This window comes from Phaenicophaeus curvirostris, chromosome 3 (assembly GCF_032191515.1).
Source record: "Phaenicophaeus curvirostris isolate KB17595 chromosome 3, BPBGC_Pcur_1.0, whole genome shotgun sequence".
Classification (NCBI taxonomy): domain Eukaryota; kingdom Metazoa; phylum Chordata; class Aves; order Cuculiformes; family Cuculidae; genus Phaenicophaeus; species Phaenicophaeus curvirostris.
In genome coordinates, this window is record NC_091394.1 from 2880141 (window position 1) to 2906656 (window position 26516).

The 26516-nt window shown below is 34.2% G+C and overlaps 1 protein-coding gene across 3 annotated transcripts in view; it reads right to left on the reverse strand.

Annotated features, from left to right (window-relative positions):
- RTTN (rotatin) overlaps positions 1 to 26516 on the reverse strand; it is a 74469-nt gene that overhangs the window by 21404 nt on the left and 26549 nt on the right. For 2 of the 3 annotated variants that reach the window (XM_069853265.1, XM_069853264.1), the window contains 16 exons: positions 25679 to 25778; positions 24813 to 24901; positions 23326 to 23443; positions 22944 to 23040; positions 22221 to 22289; positions 21708 to 21896; positions 20451 to 20690; positions 17403 to 17547; positions 16027 to 16181; positions 14641 to 14860; positions 13959 to 14087; positions 13714 to 13821; positions 12932 to 13090; positions 11662 to 11733; positions 8191 to 8374; positions 6004 to 6086 (listed from right to left, as the gene is read on the reverse strand). In XM_069853265.1, coding sequence (XP_069709366.1) covers positions 6004 to 6086; positions 8191 to 8374; positions 11662 to 11733; positions 12932 to 13090; positions 13714 to 13821; positions 13959 to 14087; positions 14641 to 14860; positions 16027 to 16181; positions 17403 to 17547; positions 20451 to 20690; positions 21708 to 21896; positions 22221 to 22289; positions 22944 to 23040; positions 23326 to 23443; positions 24813 to 24901; positions 25679 to 25778 — 2157 coding nt within the window. The remainder of the gene's footprint in view (positions 1 to 6003; positions 6087 to 8190; positions 8375 to 11661; positions 11734 to 12931; positions 13091 to 13713; positions 13822 to 13958; positions 14088 to 14640; positions 14861 to 16026; positions 16182 to 17402; positions 17548 to 20450; positions 20691 to 21707; positions 21897 to 22220; positions 22290 to 22943; positions 23041 to 23325; positions 23444 to 24812; positions 24902 to 25678; positions 25779 to 26516) is intronic. The other variant, XM_069853263.1, reaches the window with a different exon arrangement.

Genomic DNA, 26516 nt, shown 5'->3' on the forward strand with positions numbered 1-26516 from the left:
CATCCGTATAATTGACTCCAGCTATGTTTGGACTAAGAGAGAAAGGCATTACTGGAGCATTCAAACTCAAATTTTTCATGGACTATTTGCTCTACTGAGAGCATCAGCACTTGTCCATTTGTACCAGGACATGCTCAGATAAAAATATCACAAGTGCATTAGTCATCAAGCCAAAGTTGAAGTTCCAGAGTCTTTCCAACACTGAGTAATTATCTTAAACCTAATCCTGTGACTTGTACATGTATTCATTTCATGGTGAAGACATGGGATATTACATGACAGTAGATAATCTTACTGTCACACTACCAGGCTGCTTCTACCAATTCTACCTTATCTACCATATTATTAATTTTGCATGCTTTCAGAAGTTCTTAATGGTCTTACTACTGTGTTTAAAACCACAAGCTTGAGAGCAGAGGATGTAGAGTCTCCAGCTTAATAATATGCTTTTGTGACAGAACAAGATGTGTGACCCTGTTTAAGAATATAGGACAAGCATTTCCCATGTCAGATCACTTCTATTTTTTGTTCTCTAACTGGAAAACTCACATCAGACAAGCTTTCTTCAACAGTGTCTCTATACAGGATAAAGAGCATAGAATGCTAGATAAAACAATGAAAACCTGAGACAGTCACACCTTGATGTTAATAAACTTTTCCTCACAGTGAGCTTTCTAAGGAAGCTTGAAATCTCAATGGATTTATTTTTAAAGTTTCATTAGAATACCAGTTGAAATATTTTATTTCAACTAAGGAAAAACAATCAGAAGTGACTTAAATTGACAAAAATGGTGGAGGGAAGGAAATCACAGATTTCTCCCTTCTTAACTATTTTATCCTTGCAGTTAGGCCACTGCTTTCCAGGTTTGGCTCTTATTTACTCAGCAGCATTTTGAACTACAGAAACTCCCTACTTAGTCTTTTCTCGTCCCTTAGCAGGTTTATCCCCACTCTCCATCACTTCCAAATACTATTAGGCTTCTATTGACATAATCTTGACTTGAGACTCGAGTCCTTGCGTGATTCAAAGGCTGACACCTCCATGCTGTAACTCCCTTCTCTCTCCCATTTTCTTCTGATCTCTTAATATTGTCCACTTTATTTCTCCACAAGCATGCTTAGTGGTTCCTCAAGAAAAAAACAAGTAAAAAGCCAGAAGACTGCTGCAGCACAGAAGACAAGCCACAGTAAGATCTGTGGTACATGTCTGAAACACAGAATTCACACGTGGCTTGGTCACATCAACACTAGGACGTGCTTGGCTAAGTAATTTGCTTGTTAACAAAATGCAGTTCCAAATTGGACCAACCAACTGAAATTCACATTCTGTCTAAATTATACAAATATAACCCAAATTTGTCAATTGAAATAAATGATTTAAAGTTTTATGCCTGCTGATGTCAATAACTATTGAAATCCATTATTATATTACAGTAAATTAATACATTTTGACATACAGTAATTTTCATAGCATACTAATAAGCTACAAAAAAAAGTAACACTCTCTTCAAAAATACAAACCCGAAATGCAATGTACAAGCAAAGCCCTAAAAGGGATTACTATTATGCTGAGAGTCATCTTAAAGACATTCTTATGAATTTATTATTTACTAATATGTGAAAGTTTGCATATTTTCTACACTTTACAACAATTCTTTCTCTGTCTTCTAAAACTATCTGAACACTCAGGGCAAAGAAAGAAAAATAAGGTCTTAGCTATGCTAAAAAAAGAAAAAAATCAATAAAAACTTTATCTGTTTAGAAAAATACCAGCTTCCTGCAATGAGGGAACATTTATTGGTAATTGCTTCACAGTGTGATGCGGGTTAAACCCAAAAATTTTCTGCTATTTTAATGGAAAATATACAGTAACGCAATGAAGTTGTCCCCACAATGTTCTGCCTTCCAGGAAAGAAAAGATATTACTGCTTCTAAAAATCATTTCTGATAAGGATGAACTGGGGGTCTTGGACAATGTGTCTAGTAATGGATATATACTACTGCTATCATATTCTTTCTAGGAGCAATGAAATATTCTGTTGCTTAACAATGAAACAGACTTTGGGAGGGGGTTTAATTGGGGGAAGGGAAGGGTCATGTGTGTCAGGAGATGACAACTGCGGATTAGAACTAATACAAAAGAATACAAATATAGTCTGAGCAGAAAACCAAAAGAAACATGAGGGTTTTGCTGTTTATCTACTAGATACGAATAAAAGGCCTTTTCTTAACCTCTAGTATAAAAATCCCTCTGGCATTATTTTAATAGGCTTGCAGTAATTAATTCTACTCAGTTCTCTTTTCAAAGGTTTAAATCAATTAACCATATAGCACTCTGGTAACCATGGTTCCAGAAAACAAAGCACACATTTTTATAAAGTATCGAGAAGATTTCATAGGAAAGAATGGCCATGACTTAAAGCTATCTAGGCAATGTCTGGAGATCTTCAACCTTCACCATTTTTAGTTCAAGTATTTAAATAGCTGGTCATTTTGTTATGCAGTCCTGGGTACAGGACAGCCCTAGTGTTCTTATGCAGTGTGAGACAAGTCAGTATCTCCATGCTGATTGGTGTTCTCAATCACACATACAAAACACAAAACAAGTATTTATTCTCTGTAATGACAAACTGAGTTAATGTTTAAACTATGACTTCTATAAAAGACAACGTACTTTCTTTCTTCAGAACTGGAATAAGTGCAGTATTCACATTCCAGTTTACAGAAAAACAAAGACAAATTTGACAAAAATCTGTAATCCCTGAAATCTTAAAGACGCTAGATACAGTGCATATGAGTTAAAACCATACAGTCCATATCTACTGCTGTCTTTTCTACGACCTTGAATCATTGATTTCTTCCCCAAATCACTATTCTCTACTCTATAAAATGGGTATAATTGTACTTAGAGTCTCTGCAAGAGATCTGAGAGACTTATTTTACACACTAAAGTGAAAAAAGAAAAAATTATGGTATTAATATACTTGCCATTTAATTTTCTGAGTTTTACCTTCTGCAACTTTGGGGAAAAATTTGTGGATGGGGAAAAAAAGATGAAGCCAAAAAGTAGTTTAGATACTGTTTTCACTTAAGGTTACATGAAATCTGTGTGAAATTAGCCTTAGAGAGCATATAGGTCAATTGAAGTATTGACTACAACTAATAAGAAACTAAAAGTAATAGTGTCCATTTCTTTTTGTCAGAACTGTTTTTAAATATTAAAAAATAGGAAAAAGATCAAGCAGAAATTCACATAATCCAGTAAAAACACATTACTTTTGCTTCTGTAAAGATCTTAAAGATGTGCCTTACTAAAGCAAAATGCACTTTCAGTTTCCCAGACTAACATTCATTAAGTGAATAATACGGGCATACCTAAAAGAAAGTATTTTTAAAAAAGCATTATTAAAATATCAGAGAAGAGCTTCCAATAGAAACAACTCCACTTGGTTCGTTATCTAGTAGCTGGTAACTATTTGTGGCTGTTGTCATAAAGTCCATGCCATACACACCCCCACATTTTTCCTTTCAGCAAGACTCGCAGACTCCCTTTCATCTGTGATGGGGAAAGCGTGCCATCTAGTGGACCAGACCTTCCTGGTACCAACAATAAACAAAATTTAGATACAAACTTCCACAAACTTTTGGTAATGACTTTGTAAAGGTATTTAATTTTTGTCATACATCAAAGTGGAAAGCTTTAGGCAAAACTTAGGAAGTGTGAAGTTACAGATGAATAAAATGAAAATGCCTGATTTCAGGACAAGTTTGAGTTTTTAAAAGTGTTTCCAAACATTACTAGATAGACAATAGCCATTAATTGCCCTCTGAAATACAGTTTTTATTTAGCTTTAGTTCCCTTCCTCTCTGTCTTCTCCTGTAGAACTGGTATGCAAACATCAGACCTCTGCATCCTGCCTTCTAGCTTGGAAGCTTATCAACTGTCACGTCAGGACTGGTACTTGTTTAAAGGAAAGAAACTTAGCTTACAGTTGCTAAAAAGGTCCATGAAGTACAAACGTAAATTGAATTAACATCTATAAATAATAACCAAAGATATTGTGAGAAATCTTCGTGTGTATTAGGGGAAGAAGGAAAACTAAACAAAACAAAACCCAAACTTCAATAAAACTCTTAAATCAAGCTGTAAAAACGTAATCTTAGCAAATATGAAGTCTGCATCATCTGGAAGACTCATACAAATGAGTGTATCTTAACAGTACACTGTGCTTTCTCCTTTAAATAATTAGTTGTCCATATGTTAAAAAGGAATTGTAAAGCCCTGCCTTTCATGTTAAACTATGATGCTACTTCATGCATATAAATAAGAACACATTAATTTGACCTAGTAGATTTGTTTTTTTTCCCCCTTTTAAAGCTACTGAAGCTGAAGCAATTTCATGTAATGAACTGTTCAACTCTTCCTGAGAACTCAAGCACAACTTTAGATGAGCGCTCAACTCTGATAAGAATTGCTGAAATCTATATTTTTCTCTCATGTAACAAACATAACAAGATGAAATTTGTTCAGCTTTTATTCCTCAATTTATTCAGAAAAAGCAATTTGGAAATAACTGCTATTACAAACCCTTAGATTCTTCTGTAAAATTGTTTTGGTTTTTTTTAAGGTATATTCAAGTTACCATCTACTTTGGGATTTACGGGCATTTTCATTTATTTCAGCTTCAAATATTCAAAGTTGAATATTTGTGTTTAAATAACTCTAAGGGTTTTCTTGAGACTGTGTTTTATTTTAGAAAAATGAAAATCAAATTCATTAATACAATTTCTGAAAAAGAGACATTTTAGTTTAAAACTAGAGTGTACTTTTTCCTCAATTATTAAAAACAAGCCAGGTAACAGTAATGGTACTAGACAGTAATGCATCTATAACAAAAATTCAAAACAGTAGGGAGAAATTACAGTTTTGTAATATTTTGAGACAAAATGTCAATACTGGCTTGTGTTTTTATTTTTATCATGATCCACAGCAAAACTGGACTTAACAATTTTATGCAACAAAATAAGGTAATGTCTTGTATTGCTTTACCACTCTGTCATATCAGCACATCTGTTTAACAGAAAAAAATTCTGAGCTATGATAATATCACTTCCATACTATGCTAGATGGTTATTCGTAAACCAGAAATTTTTGAAGAAAACAAAAATTATAAAAATGGATTCCAGTGCAACATGTCAGTTTTCTTGGAGTTATGCTACAGCTGTTGAAAACATATGATTTTTATCAGGTAACTAATGAATGTTATAGAAACTTCCTCCACAACCTGATCTGATATTGCAAATCTATTCTGCAACTGGAAAAAAAATATTTCAGTTTCTCTTCCCTTGCATTTGCCAACTTGAAATATAGTATACGTTTATAGCCTTTCACTGTAGTAATCATTGCAGACAGAAACAAACTTTTTAAGCAGCAACCTGCTTTCTTAAATTTTTCCATGTCTGTTCTGGGTCTTGCAAACACTTGTGCCGCTTTTATATTTTATAAAAGCACTTTCAGAATCCAGAGTTTAATTTACTGTAATTTTACCCCAATGCACTATGGTTTTGATTGATCCAGTTCTGTGCCTGCACAGGGTAAATATAGGTTCACTCTGAAAGGACAGTTTGGATAAAAGCAGCAGAAGTGGCAACTATAGATTGAAATGACTGCATTTTTCGTCAATAGAGCCAATTACAATTACAGTCTCTAGAAAATATGTCTTGTTGTAAGAAGCTACAGAATTCAGCCTTGTCTTATGCATTTGAGTAGTCAAGGCAAGCTATATTATTTATTTTTGCTTTGGTAAATAACTGTAAAAGTTTCCCTTAGCATACTAAAGCTAATTCAGAGTAAATTTCAATGTAGTTTCAGATTTTTAATTTTCAGTTTTGTTTTATGTTTTCTTGGTGGTTTTCTAAAGTATTCATAAGAGCACTCATTTTCTTCATAGCATTTCATGAACAAATTTACATTCAGAATAAATAGATCACTCTGCAAGTTACCATCGTTTCAGAGGTTGACTGAGAATATGAAGATCGGCTTTGACTAGATGGAGCTTTCCAAAGATTAAGAGAATCATCAAAATCTATAAGAAAAGAATAAAAATTAAAAATCAAACAAGAGTTTTCTTTTTCATTACCAGAAGACCAGCAGAGAGCATAACAAGCTTTTCAAAGCCAATCACAATTAACCTTCTGAAAATCTCTGAATATAAGTTTTTACACATTGTACCTATGAATTCTTATCCTGCAAGCCCCTTGAATAAGCAGAAATTAAATAAAACACAACTTTTGTTTGAAACATAAAATACTCCGGATAAAGCTATGCTGGCTCAAACTGCAGTTGCACAGCCTTTAGTCATTTGAAATAGTTCCGTTTTAGTTTTATTTAAAATGTCATAGTACAAAAGTGTCAATGATTCCATGGTCTCACAGAAAAAACGTAATGAACAACTGTCCTTGTCTTTGAAAATTTGCATTTTAAGAGAAGCAGTTTCAAGAGAACCCATATCCATAAATATAATGAAGGTAGAATTACTTTGCAATTCTGTAATTTTTCAGAATATAAAGTGCCAGAAATTCTATAGCACAAACCTGTCAATAACAGTTTTTAAGGCTTCCATATATTTAGAAAACAAGAAAGAAGAAAGAACTAAATTACACAGTTTGAGTGCAAAACCCATAAAAGTAGACATCCTATACACACCTCAGCTAATTGCTAAACCGAGATAACTTACGACATTTTTAACGTAACTTCACAGATTAGTTTTTTTTAATTAAAAAGCAGAAACAGGTTGTTATAGATAAGCAAGCAACACAATCCTAAACGTGTAAATGAAGGACTTAAAATCCTTTCAAGCACTATAGTTTTAGAGATGGAGCAAATATTGTCCTGTCCTCTCTTTTTTAAATAAACAATTATCTTTCTTGCTCCTGAAATGGCATAGAAGATTCTTCTTCCTTATTTCAAAGCTCCTGGTAAAACATTTTGTTTCTACTTCATTTTTCAATGACCTGATAAAACCTCAGCTGCTCACTGAAAAGTTCTACAATCCTGGACTTTCAGTTGCTCTTAGATACGATTGCATCAGCTAACAACTACCAAAAGGCACAAATAAGAGGATCATGGGAGGAGTGTTGGATTGAAAAAGTTACACAGAAGAAACTGAGAGTTTTCATGGCTGGAATTTTGTATACTGTTGAGGTACTTACCTGGTAACTCAGTGAGTTAACCAAGGACATGACAGACCCAAGGAAAAGCAACAGAGTCATAACTTAGTAGGGCAAATAACATTCCTCTTCTGTTCATGCTTCTGTAACATAAGTTTAACAGAAGCAGACCTACAAGAACTGCTTAAGAATGTAGCCTTGGGAGATGGAAATACAAAAACTTAAACAGATGATGAACTTAGGAATTTTCCCTCCCTTAGACAGTTTTTATTAACTGAGCAAGAATTTCCTAGCATTCTAAATTCAAGCTAATACGTATTTGGACTAAAATGTGGGTTTCCACAATGCATCATAGTAAGACTTAAGAACATTGTTCAGGAAACAATTAGTTGATAAAAAAGCTAGATCTGAAATACTCCAAGGGTATACAGGTTAGGAAAACAACAACAATCCAATCTTAGTATTAAATTTGATCAGCCTATGAATTAAATTATCTCTAAATGTCTTAGAATGCTGCTAACTTCAACATACTAGAGTTCACTCCTACTCATGTATCTTTAAAGCTGAACACATCAAGAAACAGAAATAGGAGTCCTAGAAACAGTCCATACATGAAACAAAGCTAAAACTGAACTGAACTTTCATAAACAGTCCATTTCATAAAACCAAAGTTTTCATCGCACTGGTCTGTCATCAACCCACGGCTGTAAAATGTATTTTAAACCAAATATTTTACAAGAAAATGTATTGCAGAACCAATAACATCTTATCCCTCTGTAACTTTGTGAAGATGTGAATAACAGCTCAGAGCTATTTCTGAGATACATTAAATTAGTGACTTATCATCTACTTAAATCCTCAGAGTAATATTTTGACATAACATATTTAAGTTCATGATTCATATTCTCATTTTCAGTCCCATTTTTAGTAGGAATTGAGATAAGTCCTTTAAATCTAGAAGTTATTTAAGTACATTTAAAATACAACAAGATTACATTACATTATGTTAACATCACTTACCACCTTTTTCTACGATGAGGTTGTCTTCCTTAGAAGAATTCAAATCAAACATATAACATCCCAGGTAACAGCGTTTCACCATTTGATTCACGTGTTCATAGAATTGGCAGTGATGTAAAAGGGCCTTAAGTGCAGGTTTTCCTGTCTGAGAGAAGCCAGATTCTTCATCATGTACGCAGGGACCCTGAAGACATGAAATTCACAAACACAATTTCTTTAAATCATAGAATCATAGAATAGTTAGGGTTGGAAGGGACCTTAAAGATCGTCTAGCTCCAACCTCCCTGCCATGGGCAAGAACATCCCACTAGATCAGCCTGACCAAGGCCCCAACCAAAGGAAACTTTCATATAAGATAAACTTAAAAAAACCCCCCAAGTTAAGCATAATACTGTGTATACACATAGCTGGTTCACAGGCTGTAACTAACAGATTCCAAAAACCAAACGCAGATTTAATGACAGTTGAGCTAAATCATATCATATTACAAAAACTGTAATGATGTAGAAAAAAGGAAGTAGTTACTTAGCTCATGGAAAAGCCCAGCTAAGTAGAAAGCCATGGAAAGCTATAACTGGATAGTTTTAATATAGTGCATGTATCAGGAGACTTCACAATTTTAATTTCTCATTCAATACTACTCACAGATATCAACTAATGCAGAAGTTTTCTTTAGACAAAGAGCCCACTCATAATAAGAGTAAATACCCTGAAAAGATCACACAGTTCTAAAATATTCTGCCGTTATTCTACATCTGTTTATGTCAATCTACTATGCTAAAAGATTTATTTAGAAAACAAGACATAAAAAGAAAGACATTGTCTTTGAATAATGCTTTTTAGCAATTTCTTTTTAAATACTAACTTGAAGTAAAACCTTGTAGTGAAGTGGATTTACACCTGAAAAGATAGACTTTATAGTCTTATTTCAAATAAACAGTTTGATTTGTCTGCCTTTGTTACAGTATTTCTCCAGTGTTTTCTACAGCATCAGAAGAAAACAAGAATTTTTTTAAGCTACAACATAACCTGTTGTGAAGTGACTATAAAAATTAGATGCATTAATTGGCAAAAGAATGCAGATAGAAAAAAATTCAAACCAACTACACGCTGCAATGGAGTTTTATGAGTCATCTTGCGGTACTTCAAAAAGAAACTAGTTAAAATTATGGAAAGGAAATTCATCAGTGCTAATTAGGAACTTAATTTGGCAGTCAGGAGTGAGCAGAAAGAGATCAACTGCAAATAAGCTATTTGAAAAACACTACTTGTCCCCAAGCAGCTCTAGATCTTCCCCAAGCCCCTCATTTACACTGACTACAAGCTTATGTTCCAGTAAAACAAAACAAAAACCAAATAAGTAGAAGCAGTAAATCTATTTTGTGTAATAAGTAGGTAATAACCAGAGTTTTAGATGGCTACTGCTCATTCTTTTCAGTTTCTGTAATATATAAACATAATATTTTCATTATTTGCCTTTTCTGCCAATTAATGGAGAATCAGGCACGATAATTTGAAGAAGAATGTAGTTTTTCATGTAAATTCCTTATGATGAATTATAAAAATGCACTTTTACTAGCAGCAACACACTTAGGCCTATAGCAACTATGCCAAATGCATAATTTGGAAATTCTACTGAATTTAGTCAAAATACCCAGAATTGTCTTTGCTGGGTTAAAAACGATGCCTGATGCTTTACTGTAAAAAAGTGCCCCTGAAAGTTACTCATCAATTACGTTCATAAAGTGCTGTGACTTCAGCAATCTTCACACAATACAGTGTGTTGCAGTCTTACAACACTTTAGACAGGTTGACTTTACTCACGACAAAAAAATTTCCCATGTAGATATTGACATAGAAATTCAATTAATAGCTTTTCCTTTTCCAGCCCTATTTGTCTAATGGAAAAAATTATAATCTTCTACTTTGGCTACGGTACATTATTCCTGCTATTCACCCAGATCCACTTATAGCTCTCCTTTTAACTTCCTTGCTTTAAAGTCAACAGATAAACCATCTTATCCAGTGAAAGAGAAAAACTGTAACTCTGAAACACATAATTTGATCCTGGTGGTATATTACCAATTTTAATTGCTGTTTGTATTTTCAACACTTAATTTACTAGTTACCATGAAGTGTTGTTTTGTAATATCTTTCAGCATGAAGACTTATTAAGTGATGAGTAATTTCCATTAAATTACACTACTTAATAAGATTCACATTGACTCAAAGTTTCTATTAATTGCACTGGAACTCATCCAGAACTCTGCAATTGGATTTAATTTTTGTCACCTCACCATAATTGCTGAAATGTTTAAAAAGACTGAAAAGCAATATTTAATAGATACAAGTTACAATGGCTGCCCCTGGTAAACCCCCTGCTATTAAGAATTACTATTTATATGATAAGATTATAAGTTATAACTAAGAAAACTGAAACAGGCCAGATTTGTAAGATGACTTAAACATCTTCCTTTATATCAGATATAAAGGAAGGATAAAACATACTGTAAAAGGAAGCTCTGCAAGAAATAGCATAATTGATTTTGGGTGCAACTGAATGATAGGTAACATCCTACTAATATAGCAGCACTATTTTCATAGAATCATAGAACCATGAAAACCGGGGAACTAAGATCCAAAGATCTTTATGTAAAATGAACCAGACTTGCTGAAGCTGACATGAGATGACTGATTCAAGATCAGAACTGGAAAAGCCTCCAGAGGAACTTATCAGTTTATATAAATATCTGATAACAGAAAGTAAAGGGAAACAGATTCTTCTCATTGGTATCCAGGGACAGGACAGGACAAAAGGCAACAAGCAAAAACTGAAATATGGGAAATCCTATTAAAACTTAAGGAAAAACTGTTTCCCTGTGAGGATAGCCCAACAGAGTAAGTTGTCCAGATAGGTTATAGAGTCTCCATCCATGGAGATACTAAAAATCCAACTGGATGCAGTCCTGAGCAACCTGCTCTAGTTCACACTGCTTTAAGTGAAAGGATATGTTTAAATTGACTTGAGCACCAAGCTGATTTGGCCTTCTTTGGAAAGATTTGTTTCTCATTATTTGCATCTTTCAAAACATCTTTTAAACATCACATTCACAGAATTTCTTCTTCCTCATATACCTCAAATCATGTTGCATTCCAATAGTGAATAAAATAAATGACTAATTTCTATCTTAAAATATTAATGATACTGCATAAGTAAAAGCAATTTCCTAGTAGCCCAAAGAAACTATTAATGAAATTTAACATATATACAAACTAACTTCTGGGGTTTTTTTGAGCTTGCTGGAAGTCTGAAAGAAGCTTGTCCATGCATATATTTCTCTTTCCAAAATGTGGCTTTAGATATATTTTTTTAAGTTCATATTTTATAGGTGTACTGAAATAAGTTTTTATATCATATTACTTCTCTCTGTAACACTATGACCTTTCTCAACAAATGTAATAGTCACTCACTTGCCAAACACTATCTTTCACATCTTCTGCAGGCATTGGAATCACAAGTAGATTTTGTAGAATAAAAGCAGCCTGAAAGAAATGAAATCATTGCCATAACAATTCAAAAAACCACATCAGAATGAATGGCACAGTCTACACATTATTCCATTGCTTTAGACTTATGTCAAAACACAAACAATTTTCATGTTCACATTGCAAAAAAAAATAAAAAAATTTGAAGGATATAACCTAAACCTCTTCAAACATCACCAAGAACAGGTGTCATTAGCACAAGAGAAGTTTGATAAGAACAAATGACAGGGAAAAGATTAAATACAAGTTACTAGGAAACAAGTTTATTATTTTATAAAATACTTGCATCACTGTTCCTGTAAAGTTAATTCTGCTGTATGAGCACTACATAACAAGTAGTTATGAATGAGCACTACATAACAAAGATCTTCCTTTCTAAGTACATGGCATATGTGCTTTTCTAATTTATATTACAAATATTTCACATATGTATGTAGGTGGTTTGGAACTGCTTATTTCCTATTTTGTCAATCTTTTGTCATTAATTTGACTTTTATGAGACTATTAAAATTATTTGGAAGTTAAATAACACAATGAAGCATGCATTTTAAAAAGCATTTTGCACAAATAAATTTAAAATATTACTTTAGAATACGTCATTAGTTGAGCAACAAAGCTGGGAATAAACTTACTCACCATTTATCATAGTTTTTCAGTTTTAGTCATTGGAAAACAAAAAACCTTACAACTAGAGTTAATAGAAAGTTGCAAAAAACATATACACAAACAGTATTACACGGCTCTGTGTGCTGTTCTACCACAGTACAAACTTTCAGTTCTCACAAATAAACCTTAATTTGCCTAAGCAAATTAGATTATCTCATGCAATATTTACTACAGATCAGGTGATGAGTTTGTGCCAAAGTGTTCATAAATGGAGAAAACAGCCATTAAAATGTGGACTAATTAGTTATGCTTTTGCAACCTATTTGTATGCATGAGTAAGCACTTTATGCATTCATTTGTATTGTTTAGATAATTTCTGCTTTCACACTAGTCATCTGTAATTGTTGCTTCTTGAGTAATTCTAAATAAGAAACTAAACATTTATTTTAGTTAAAAGGATTTAACTTATGAAACAGGAGGTCTTGTGGAGCACCAGAAAACAGATATACAGAATTAAAAAAAAATAAATTTCTCCTTAGTGAAAAGAAACTTGACAATACAAGACAGCAGAAAAACACAAGAAACATACCTCCCTGCGTACCATGCTACATTCAGACTGGTCCAGAAGGATGTTTATCACTGTTCCCCACAGACCTCCAGAAATGTTCCGGCAACTTTCTGCTAAAGCAATGCATCCTGTGTCAAGAGATGTAAGAGCTGATCCTATTCCAAGAGCTGTAAATCTGACCTAGTACAGATAAGCACAACAGAGAGATATTTCTTACAGTAATTAGCAACACATTTTTTAAATCACTAAATTCTGGCAACTGAGTCTAGAAATTAAGGGAATAATTTAAAAAGTAACAATGTCTTTTCCTATATTTCTCTGTCCTTAAAATCACAACTATGTATACGTAACAATGACAGAATTAATAAAATTTTTGAATACTTAAAAATATTAAGATAGCCTTCACTAGTTTGCACATTTCACCACTTAAAAATAGTTCCATTTAACAAACACATAATTCAACAGATCTGCCTCAAATACTTTTGCTCTAAATTTGTAGTTCTTGTAAAGTTTCTTCCTGCTTTACAGCTAACAGCAATGGCAATGAAAAATGCCTTTGAATCATGATCATGAGTGACTAACGAATACATGGAAAACAGAAGATGTAGGGAAGCATTTCTCAGAAGATGCCTATATGGAAACATCCTCAATACTTGATTGTTACTGTTATTTAGGATATACACAGTAATATTTTAAGTAACACTAACACAGTAGTTTCAATGTTAAATAAATTCACGAAACAAAAATTCTGCAAATACTCAACAGTCAGAATAAGGTATCAACTTAATGTTGAATTAACTAACCTCAGGGTCTCTATCTACCCATAAAGGAACCAGCCATGCCAGACGCAGATGAGAAAGAACTCGTTCTTCGCTGTTATCAAAAGGCAAAGACCAAAGAGATATCCAGTCCTAATTAGAAAAAAAAACCATATAAAACATCTTACCTGACCACATATGAAAACCCCATCACTTAGCTTTAGCAGTTACAATATAATAATGCATAGTGTTCACAAATGACAAGATAACGACAACGGTAATGCACTCACTATATCCTTGGCTTGAGCCATCATTTCATGAGATAAGTGAAGCAAGCAAAGAACTGTGCTTTTTGTAACTCCTTTTCCCATGAAGGACATTGCGTTTCCTCCCCATTCAACATAAAATGATGAGATGACCTAGGAGTCGAGTACAAGTTCATGGTAGCTTTACTGTAAGCAGTATACAGTTTATACAAACTTGCACACTAACAAATAATAATTTAAATAATTTAAAGTGATGAAAAGATAGCAGAAGTTTAGCTGAATTTTAAGTATTTATTTATTTACAAGTCATTTGGTCATGCCTAACAAGGTGCTACTGCCCTCAACCACCTTTCACATATGGATTTTGCCTGTGGAAGAATATCTTGGAGTTTTCCTCTAGTGTTTCAGTTATTGAAAAACAACATACATCTACTTTCACTTTGCTTAAACTACAGTCACTTCACATTATCACTTAAATGGGGCATGAAGGCAGGCACAATACAACCAATCTGCATAAGTACATATATATATCACTTAACCTAGCTTCCATATTTTTGCTACTTATTTTGCAGAAAAAAAAGCATCTTTCCCACCACACCTGCTCACTATTCACTAAAAGTACATTCTATGAATTATAACAACATTAGATACACAGTTCTTTACAAACATTCAACCCAAAATCTAAGTCATAACATGAAGTACTTACCTCAAGAAGACCTGTTAAATATTTCTTACAAATTGTGAGAGGCTCAACTGCAGCAGAATAGGTACTCCAGCCTGGAAGTGCAGTAACATGAACCATTCCTCTTAATGTTCTCTCGAGTGAAGGAAGTCCATAAAAGTGTGGTGCATCTGTTAGCCTTAAACACTGTAGCAGTTTCAGAGCCAGCTCAGTTCTGAAAGAGCCAGCAAGTTCCAAGCCCTCTCTGGTTTAAATGCAAAAAAACAACAACAAAAAAAATCAACAGTCAATATGAAGCTATTATAACGATTCATTTTACAGGAGGTCAATGCCTTATTTTTCTTACTGTTAATGTATGAGACTTAGCATCTCAATTAGTTACTATTGCCTCATGTACAGAATAACGTAGAATTAAATTTGACATTTCTAGTGTCACCCAGTTTCTGAAAGCCTAACACTGCAACTGATTATAACAGGGCAACTTAATCAAAAATAGACAAATGACATATTTTTAAACTTTCTCGAACCAGAACAAACTAAGTGTAGATACTAAGCTCTGCAACTCTTTTAGTGTTATCCATCGTTGTGAATCTCATGCTCTTTTTTTAATATGCTCTTTAATAATTAAAATTATTTCCTGCACCACCAATCTAGAATTCAGGTAGACCAATTAATCTTGTGAGAGAGATGTAACCAGCAGGATTTCTGTAACCCTGCCTTTTCTGGCAGTTAAATATTTTAGGAAATGAATAACTACATGGGAAGAACTGAGAAAGTAACATTTTGAAAGTATCTTTACAAATAGTTATGTGGTGGCACTTAAATAAACAAATATTTTCTTAAGCTGAAATGTTAGGGTATCTTGGAATATACATGGACAGAGAATTACAGAGGGGAAAAAAAACAGTAGAAATTAATTTCTGTGTTTGCTTGATTGCCAGAAAAAGATTGGAACTTTACGGTGGAAGTAGCTGCCCTAAACAATCACTAATGTGCAATGATACACTGTATTAGGCCAAAAATGAGTTCAAAGAAAATAAACATTTATTGGTATTTCAAATATTTTCATGTTTTACCTAGCTATAAATCAATGATACAAAATCAACCAAGCTGACATTTACTTGTGCAAATTTCCAGCAGTGAAAAAGAAACAGCCCTATATTCACCTTGCAATCAATTTAATTATCATTTGCTGAAAAATGACCTTCCGAGTTTCCTAGTTTATTTCGTAATTTCACTGTGAAAAGTCCTATCAAACGTTGATCTTCAAGACCAGTATATTCCCTTTTTACAGTTCAAAATAACTGAATTAAGATATAATTATATTCAAATTCTGACCAAGATACAACACAGCAATAGGTATTATGATCCCCAGGTGGAATTACAGAGGCAGGTCCATTTACAACGTACCTGTCAGTCAGCGACACTGAACAAAATAACAATGTGTTAAAAAGATGAATGAGTTCTTTATCCAGTCGCTGTCTGACAGCAGTCTGTATTTCATCTATTTCATCCCGCACTTGTGATTCTGGTTGCACCAGGAGGCCCAAAAGAGATTTTGGCTTCTGAAAGAAAAGAACAAAAATAGTCACAAAATAGGTTTTAAACAACGCTTTATAATACTCACACTAAAGCCATTTTTCTGTTGAAAGCTTGAAAAATCACATATATTATAAATCAAAAATTCCACTATGATTTTACTAAAAAGTACTTCTGTAAAGAACAGAGTAAAAAAATTGCTATAATTACCATTATCTAAATCTTGAACCTACTAAATGCCATAAAAGAATCTACCCTTAAGGCTTGTAAAAATTTCTGACATTAATACAGTGTGTATTTTGAACCACGAAAGAAAAGTCAGTTATGACAACAACCTGCAATAAAAAATAGATCACAAAAAACCAGAAAAAACATAGTAGAAATATTAGTTCAAGATGTATCTTGTATGTCTCAATTGCTTGAAAAACATAAAATCATTTGATATAATGATTTTAGATTAATATATCAAATGGGCCATACTTATAAAATTTTACAGATTTCCCATTAGCCATAGAGAATTCAGGTACTTTAATTTAATAAGTAATTGAAATGAAGTCTACTAGATTTTTTTTTTCCTAAATATGTAGATTGTATTTTAAAATGGGAAAATACAAGTGCATACAGATTTAACATATCCCCTTCATAAAACCATGAATGTTTTTAAAACAAGACAGACAACGTTAATTTATGTCTCTTTGCCAAACAGAAGGTTCCAACACCTGTATGGAACCTCATCCTTTAAGTTACATGGATCATACATAGGTACTTGAGTATACGTGACACAGCTGTATATGTATGCAAACACATATGTATGTATAGCTACAGAGTTAACTAGATCATATAAGTATATGTAGATATACATACCTATAGAGCTGTGCACAGAGATATGCATAGCTAGCTGTAACTATATGGCTTTTTACAAGCAGATTACCACAGTTTACACCAGAACAAGACACGCACAGGTAGATGTTGTTTGCATCCAGCAAATACAACATATCATTTTAGAGAAACAATTTGTACAAGAAAAGGACAGAAGCAAATGTACTCTTGTTCAAAATTAACTTCCCCAAACACTGAAACTGTAGCACTGACCAAAGTGGCAGAGGCTAATGCCACAAGCTATTTCTTGTTTACATTGAGAGAATTCATCTTCCTTGAGAAACTCACCACAAACACACCAGCCAACCCATCCACAGTTATATCATTTCTTATAGTCTACAGTTAACTTCTTAAGTATATTTTCTTACATTTTTATGCAATGATTTCAGGATCCACTTTAGATGGTCTGACTCCAAACTTGATCTCTGTTCTCTAAGCAATTTATTTAAAAATCTTAAGACATCTACTAAAAGCTTCTCATCCTCCACAGAAGCTGGAAGCACTTGCAGAAACCTGCAATGCAAATGAAAGTATCTACTTCCATACTTGTAGTATGTTAAAAGAAAACTTTATATCTCAGCTTAACAGGACTGACAATCACCTGAAAATGTGGAATTTATAGAGTAAATAAATGTTACCTATATTTACATACAGTAAAAAGGAATCCCATTAATTATAGTAAACATATATATATTAAATTACCTATTTGAATACTTCTAAACAAAATATTTACTATATTAAATTATTATAATAAATGTCTTGTGTAGTATTATAATATAAATCTGTCATGTATATTAAAAGGTCTATTTATGTACAGTCAACATGGAATTGCATATAGTAGAAGGCAGAATTATCTGAACAGGGCCATAGGCAGGAAAGATAAAACCTAATTAGCTATTAAATACTAGCAATTAATAAAAGTCTACATATGCATTTTAAATAGTCCTTATTTTAAATACAGCATTCATATTTTTTGCTGGTTTATATGAATTACAGAACCACATAATCATTGAGGCTGGAATGGACCTCTGGAGGCCACATGGTCCAAACACCCTACACACACAGGGACACATGGAACCAGTTGCCCAGGACCACATCCAGACAGCTTTTGAGCATCTCCAAGGATGGAGACTCCACAGCCTCTCTGGCCAACTCGTGCCTGGTTACCCTCACAGTGAAAAAAGTGTTTCCTGATATTTAGAGGGAGCCTCCTGTTTCAGTGGTTGCTTTTTGCCGCTGGTCCTGTCACTGGGCATAAACGAAAAAAGCCTAGCTCTGGCTTCATTATACTATCCCTTCAGGAACCTGTACACATTGGTGAGATCCCTTCTCCAAGTCTTCTCCAGACTAACCAGTCCCAGTTCTCTCAGTTTCTCCTCAGGCAGAAGATGCTCCAGTCCCTTAATTGCCTTTACTGTGCTTTGTTGGACTCTCTCCAATATGTCCGTGGCTATTTTGTAGTGGGGAGTCCAGAACCGGACCCTGCACTTGATGTGCAGCTTCACTAGTACCGAGTGAAAGGGAAGGAATCACCTGCCTCGACCTGCTGGCAACACATCTCCTAATGTAGCCCACTGGCCTTCTTTGCAGCAAAGGTACACCATTGGCTCATGTTCAGCTTTGGGTCCATGAGGATGTCCAGGTTCTTTCCTGGAAAGCTGCTTCTCAGCTTAGTGAACCCCAGCATGTTCTGATGCACGAGTTTTTTCCTACCCAGGTGCAGGACTTTGCACTTTCACTTGTTAAGCTTCTTTAAGTCCCTGTCAGCCCACTTCTTCAGCCTGTTAAGGTCCTTCTTGATGGCAGTACCTCCCTCTGGCATATCATCCACTCCTTCCAGTTTTGTAACATAAGCAAAATTGCTGAGGATGCATTCTGCCTCATCAGTAATGAAAACATTGAACAAGATTGGACCCAAAATTGATCACCGTGGTACACTGCTTGTTACTACCTTCCAAATAGACTTCACATCACTCATCACCAACCTCTGGGCTCAGTCAATGCCAGCTTACTATCCATCTTATCGTCTACTCATCCAGCCCATCCCTCAACAGCTTCTCCACTTATGGAAGATTGCATTAAAAAGCCCCCCTGAAGTCAAAGTATGCAACATCCACTGCTCTAGCCTTGCTTGCCAAGCCAGTCACTTCATTGTAGAAGGATATAAGCAGGCTGGTTAAGTATGACTTCCCCTTGGTGAATCCATACAAACTACTCCTGATGACTTTCTTGTGCATTCGTGTGCATGGAAATGGTTTTCAGGACTCAGTGCTCCATCACATTCCAAGGAATTAAGGTGAGGCTGACAACTGCAGTTCCCTGGGTCCTTCTTCCTGCCCTTCTTGAAGATAAGCATGACATTTGCCTCCCTCATTTTCAGGCATCTCTCCCCATCACCTTGATTGATCAAAGTGGACAAGAAGTTACATCAGGCAGGATATACTCATGGGTGCATCTAATCAGGGCCCATGGATTTACCTAAGTCCAGTTTGCCTACATATTCCCTAGACTTATCCTCTTCTACCAACAATACATCTTCCTTGCTCTAGACTTTCCCCGGGTCTCTGGGGCATAGGATTCCTGAAGGCTGGTCTTGTTAGTAAAGAATGAGGTGACGAAGGCATTAAGGACCTCAGCCTTCTCCATGTCCTGTGCACTGGGGTCCATGCCCCATTCAGCAGCAAGCTCACTTTTCATCTAATCTTCCTTTTGTCACCTACATACTTACAGAAGCTCATCCTGTTGCCTTTGATGTCCCTTATCAAATTCAGTTGCAGGCATGCTTTTGACTTTCCTAACTGCACCTCCGCATGGTCAGGCAATGGCTCTATATTTCACACAAGTTACCTGTCCCTACTTCCACCCTCTGTAGACCTCCATTTTATCTTTGAGTTTTGCCAGGATCTCCTTGTTCAGTCATGCAGACCTCTTCAAATTTTTTTCCTGACTTCCTGCTCAAGGGCATGGACCACTTTTGAGCTCAGGGATGGCAATCATTGAACATTAATCAGCTTCCTTGGGTTCTCTTTCCTCCAGGACCTGGTCCCATCAGACACTAATGATGAGATCTTTGATCAAGTCAAAGTCTGCTCTCCTGAAATTCAGCACTGTAATTTTACTTTTTGTCCTCCTCCCTTTTCTCACAAGTCCTTGCTTATCTGTGAGCATGAGGTCCAGCTTCTCTGTCACGTGGCTCAGGCAGTTGCCACTTATGCTCTCCAGAAACCTCTTGAATTGCTTCTGTCCTGCCGTGTTGTCCCTCCAGCAGACAGAGGGAACAACACACACATATATACATACATACACATGTCACAACCAGAGGTAGACAATCAATTCCACAAATTTGAAAACATGAAAAGTAGGAAATTTACAACTTGAGAATCAATCTATTAGATTTCTGTAGTCAATATGCTTACCTGTTTATTGCTTTTTGCCAAACAAAGTTCTTCAAAGTGGTTCCACAAGATCCAGAAGTGCATTTTAATGCAAGTCTCTCATTCAGAACATAAAAGCTAAGCCTAGTAAGAGCAGACCTAACATCCCTGTGGGATACTGCCTGAATGATTGAATTAAGGCAATCCTGCAGTCCGTAGTTTGTACAAGTTAATTTGAATATAAGAAAGTCTTCTGAGGATAGTTTTAGCAAATCTAAAAATCTGAAAAGGCATAAGAGAAAACTCATTAACAACTAGTATCGCTATAAACTATTTCAGTGACCGCTGACTCCTTCACTTCCCAGTTCAAATGAGAAAATAAAACAAAGTGCATTAAGGATTTATTTTTCTTAACTAATTCTTTCCCCTCTTACCCCACCACAAAAAAATTAAACAAAACCCAACAACAAACAACCCCACCATATTTAAATGCTTTGGAAAAATGGCACCTCTCAAAAATTATTTGAAAGGTGCTATTCACATTGTTTGTAATGAAGTTCGACTCCATGCTATTGTAAATGTCGACCACTTGAACTATACTATTTTCCTATTGTATTTTTAAGAGATTGCTTTGGTTTTGCCTGAGGGAACTTAAAATGAAAATGTTTCATCAAATCAATGACTGCAAAGTTTCCAATGGCTCAAAACCACACCATTTACTAATAAAATTTGTAGTATTCCTTAAAGGACACAAGCAAAAACTGAAAAATTGTCAAGATGGCTAGAGATATAGATACAAGCACCTAAGTCCTATTAAATCAAGAATCTGTATACAAAACAATCTCAAAGAATAATTACGCTTATCAAGAACTAACCAAATGATGTAATAGGAATTTTCTTCATTATGTACCATAATTCTTTGTATTACCATTAAAACGAATAATTATTTTAAATTTAAATCCCCAAGGGAAGAAAAAGTCATGCAACTATAAAAGGAAAAAAGGTGTCTCCCTAAAAAGTTACAAGAACTACAAAGAAAACCAGCGTTAGAGCCCATTAAAAAATGTTTGAAATGAGTCTGACAAAAAAAATAAAAGTAGGATTTAGCTCCAGACTCCATGTATAAATGCAATTTAGGTAAAACTTTAGCTACAACAACATATTACAACCTCTCTGGGATGCAATACTTTACATTTTAAATGACAGCACTCCCAAACCAGTAACAACTTGAACTGTTGTTTGAAGTTGAAAACCTATTTGAAATATACAAAGATTTAAAATCAAGATAAAATGGCTCACATTTCTGCTTCCTCCTCATAATTTATCACTTGCAGTAGGTTTTCAATCCCATTGTACCACGACAGATTCCAAGCCATCTTAAGCATATCTGACACAGGTTTCATAGCCAAACACTCAGAAGACAGTGGTACCACAACAGTATTAGGGCTAACCACATGATGAGCAGTAATCCTGACTGGGAGATGATACCTAAAATAAATAAATAAATAAAAAAAATTAAAAAAAAGAAGCTGTGTCTTTAAAAAAAAAAACCAAACCACAATGCTCTATTAGAACAAGCTTTTAAATTTATGATAAATTTTCTGAAATTCTTTTTCAGGGAACAAAGACTTGAAGAAAAACTGCATTTTTAAAAATACAGAGAAATTTGGCTTTCACATCAAATGTTTCCCTTGATTCTCCTACCTCCATACTTCAGGAAGGACAGCAAATGGAAAAAAGTAAAGTTAAATGTAAAAAAAAAAAAGAAAAAGAAAAAGAAACACCCCCGCCCCCACAACCTCTCACATATACCTTCTAACAACAGCAACAGGTAAAGTGAAGTCAGGTAGGCCAGTACCATTATGGGTTGTGCCATCAGCCCTGGGAAAGAACAAATTATAGTTATTAAGAGCTATTTTAAGATCTGATTTTCTACTAATGCTACACTTACTTCTTTATTATTCAGACATAGCTGTGTTTTTAAATCTAGCTAGCTCTTTTCTAACGCATTATAATTTGTATTAATAAACAAATTTTCTTCATGATTATGCAATATTAAAATAATTTTTAGGTCACATACACACAGATTACTTTTATATGCAGTACATTTGCATATCTTTTTCTGAAGTAGATGCAGAGTTCAAATAATAAAATGCCATAAGCTGAGGCCTGTTGTTTTGACGACAACTGCTACATTTAAAAGCTAAAGTAAACTGGAGAATGCCTACAGCTAGTTATTTGATATGTGTATTTTATAGTTATGGAAAACAAGGACTGAAGACCGATCAGGGCTTTTTTGAAAATTAATGCAAACTTAAAATAAACAGAGGTACAAAGTATTTGTACTGCAAAAAATGTCAAATAAACCTACACAGCACGTGACCCAAATATTGAAACAATTTATTAGGCCTATAAGTATGTAATTTTGAATATAAAAGTTTGAAGTATAATTTGTTTGAGTATATATAAAAAATTTTCATTAAAACCTTAAATTCTGACTAGAGAATATGCCATTAAATAGCTGCTTTTTCATACCATGTTTCTGTTCTTGCTGCTTCATCAAACAACAGAAGACAAAGCAATACCGTAGTTTCTGTTAAAACAGCATGATCATTTTGGAATAGCAGGGAAACTGAATGAAATAAAGATATTTAAAAATGTGTTAGGAAAACGTTTAATAATACATAGAAGGTCGCTAATTAAAAACAACTGATTGCCACAATCATTTTGCCAATGTCTTCAACATATGCTACAACATGGGTAACACGAGCACCACTAGCATACAATGATTTATCTTTTAAATATTAGAGACTCTGAAGTGATCTAAGGTTCTTAAGAAGGCTTCTGATTCAACACCTATCCATATTTCACACATTTTCTTTCCACATATGAATTAAAGTCAAAATAGCATCTTTACCTCTGAACAGCAAAAGCAACAAAGAAGATTGCTGTGCTAGGGACAGACGAACATCTGGATCAGCGTATACAAGTTTGCGTAAGAGTATTAGACATGGTAACACTATGGGTTCCATAAGCTGCAAGAAGAGAGAAAAAACTTAAATACAGATAACAATTGGGATAATCAGTTATGAGATGTTTACTACATTGCTATGAAGCAATGCGTTCCATCATTTATAGTAGAGAAACCCAGAACTTCTAGACCAGCAGATTTCATCCAGATGATAATGGCATTTTCATTAGAAAATATTTATTCATTTCTGGGTTTAATGAATTAGCAATTGATCACCATTTTATTTGTCTCTAGCATCATAATTATAATATTTGCTTCCAAAATATCTATTTTTAAGAAGCATATACGTGAACTAAAGGATTTGAAAAAAAGCCAAACCTGAATATTTACAACCATATAAGAATATTTTTTTTTTTAAATGCAAATAGCTTATTGTATCCCATTAATTTTCTGTATCTCAATCTTGCAGAGCAGAAAATCTAAAAAGAGAAAGCAGCTTGCTAAAAGTTACTGAATAGCCAAAAATGACCAAAGTCACTGCTCCTAAGAATGATAAGACAATATATGTTTCATGGTAGCATTATTTTGTTTGCCTGAGCTTCCGCCTTTAAATTTTATTTTGCAGACTGCATCACCAAATACATTTTAGTTTAATATTGAATAAACTAAAGTCCTGCTTATTTATTATGGTAAGAATGCTATGCACAGCTATACATAAAATCATATTTCAATGATGCTTTTTCCATGTACTACATCCTTCATCCTTTTCTCAGTAATCAAATTTCTAAGAACATGCAAGGTCTTTTGGTTGGTTTGTTTGTTTTTCTATTAATCTCCTTACGAAACAGTCATTTAAGGGGAGAAGCGAAATCTGGGCTACTTTCTCTCAGGATAGTGTCCGATTGACTTAATGAATCAAGCACATGTGGTCTTTCTTTGACCTAATGAAACCAGCACTGCTTTGTGTTTAGATGAAACTAGAGCAAACAAGATGTAAGCAGTGCTCCTACTTTATTTTCTAGTAATACATATAGCTCATTTTCCTGGAAGGTACTGCGAACAGTCAGAGCTTCAGGGAGCTAAGGATGAGACCTCTGCTGGAAGTGTTCAAGAGACAGGAGTAAGACTGCTTAGACATTTTGCAAAGGAAACATTTACAGTTACTCTACAGAGCAGGACATTTGGAATAGAAAACTTCTCTCAACACAGAGAACCCAAAATGTAGGCAAACAAATCTTCTTTCATTAAAAGAATCTTTGTATTATCAAAAATATAGAAAAAAAATACATATGGCAATGACGGTTGTTCCTAAACATTCGTGTTCTGTGCAGAATTAATGCACAAAGCTTAGCATTACAAATGCAAAAAAGGGTAAATTCGACTACTTCCCTGCTGTGCAATGCTTGCAGAAGAACTTTTAACAATACTTTTACCTTGCCATCCACGTGTATACATTCATTAAGATAAGCCAAAATCTCTTCTATCACACCTAACTTTTTCACAATGCCATGCACTTTGGTATCTGTAGATAGAACAAAAGATAGTAAGAATTACTGATTCGGCACCAATTTCATATTAAACTTCTTTCTGCCAGATCACAAATGCTTGCTGTTGAGAACAGGTTTCCAAAATTGCTCATCAACAGAACAAGTACAGCTCTAGCTCTACCAGGGCAAGCCTCTTCTAAGTCTTGTTATAAGAAGCCTCTTGAACAGCCTAACTATAGAAGCCTCTTGAACAGTAGGCTCTTAGCTATATTAAATAACTTCCTATAAGAATTTTATGCTCCATAACTGGAGTAATCCTCTGTGCAACTCAATTTCAGTCAAAAGAGGAGTTCACTTGTAATATTTAAAGAGTCTTCAACACTTTATTATGGAACTAAAAATGTTATTTACAAAAACTCAATCACCATGAAAGTATTTTCCACTGAATTCATCTTTCAGAGCATCTGGTTTAAGAATATTGAAATATAACAGAAAGGCAACATCACTTGTGTTGGTTGGGCTTGTTGGTTTATTAAAATAAGCATAAAGTGATCCTTTATATGAAATTTGTCCTGATAAAGCTCCATTTTTCCCTTTGCATTTTCATCCTATGCTGTTTCATATTATGTTTTGACATCTGAAAAATTTGGCAGACATAACTAAATATATTTTTGATATAAAGTAGACACTTCCTCTTTTTTGAGATCATTTTTCTGTTTATTCTAATGTTATTTAAGAACTCAGAAATATACAGAAACTGCAATCTCATGCAATGATCCGCACATGAATAATAATTTTCTGAAAAATTTTACCTTCCAAAATGATAGCTAGCTGTTCAGCTGCAGACTTCCGTAAAGCTAGGTCAACAGCAGCAGAAGTCAAGATGTCATACAGCTTTTCAATAGTTTCTGCCTAAAAGTAAAACTATGAGGTTACATCCAGTATGCTATTATGAAGCAAAGAAACCAGCCACATTTCCTATCAGAAAGTACAAAATAAAAACATTTAAATTCCTTATTAGAATGTATTTGATTAGATTTTTAATAGCAACTGGGCTACAGAAATTTAAGTAAACCTATATTTCCATACAAATTTCAGGTCCTAACTTTAAGAATGTAGAGGGAAGAGTATAAATCAAGTATACAACAAGTGGTCAGGATACTTTGTTTCAGAGGGGAAGCATTTCAGCATTTGTTTAACATATTGTTAATCGTTAAACAAATTGTTAACATATCTGAAAGCCTGGAGAGTAAAGAAGGAAGAAGAATACATGTGAGGTGATAGAAGAATTAAAACAAAAAAGACCTAAGTTTTCTCACAGGTCAAATATTTGTGATTTGTTTTTCACTTTGCAAAAGTAGCAATGCTAAGAATACACAGACATAAATTTGTGATCTGTTCTAGAACATTTCATATTAAAAAAATTGTGCTTCTTTCAGTACAAATTGATTTGTGGGGAAAAAAAGCTCTTTGTGGGAAAAATCAGACTCTACCCATGCACAATGAAATTGTTGTAAACAGAGCACGTCTGTGATCTCTGTACTGAAGTCTTGCTGTTAATCTATTTGCAGATAGGACAAAAAAAAAGGAATTATTTTCTTATTGTTGCATATGGTAGCATAAAACCAACTGGTTTAAGTTCACATGGAA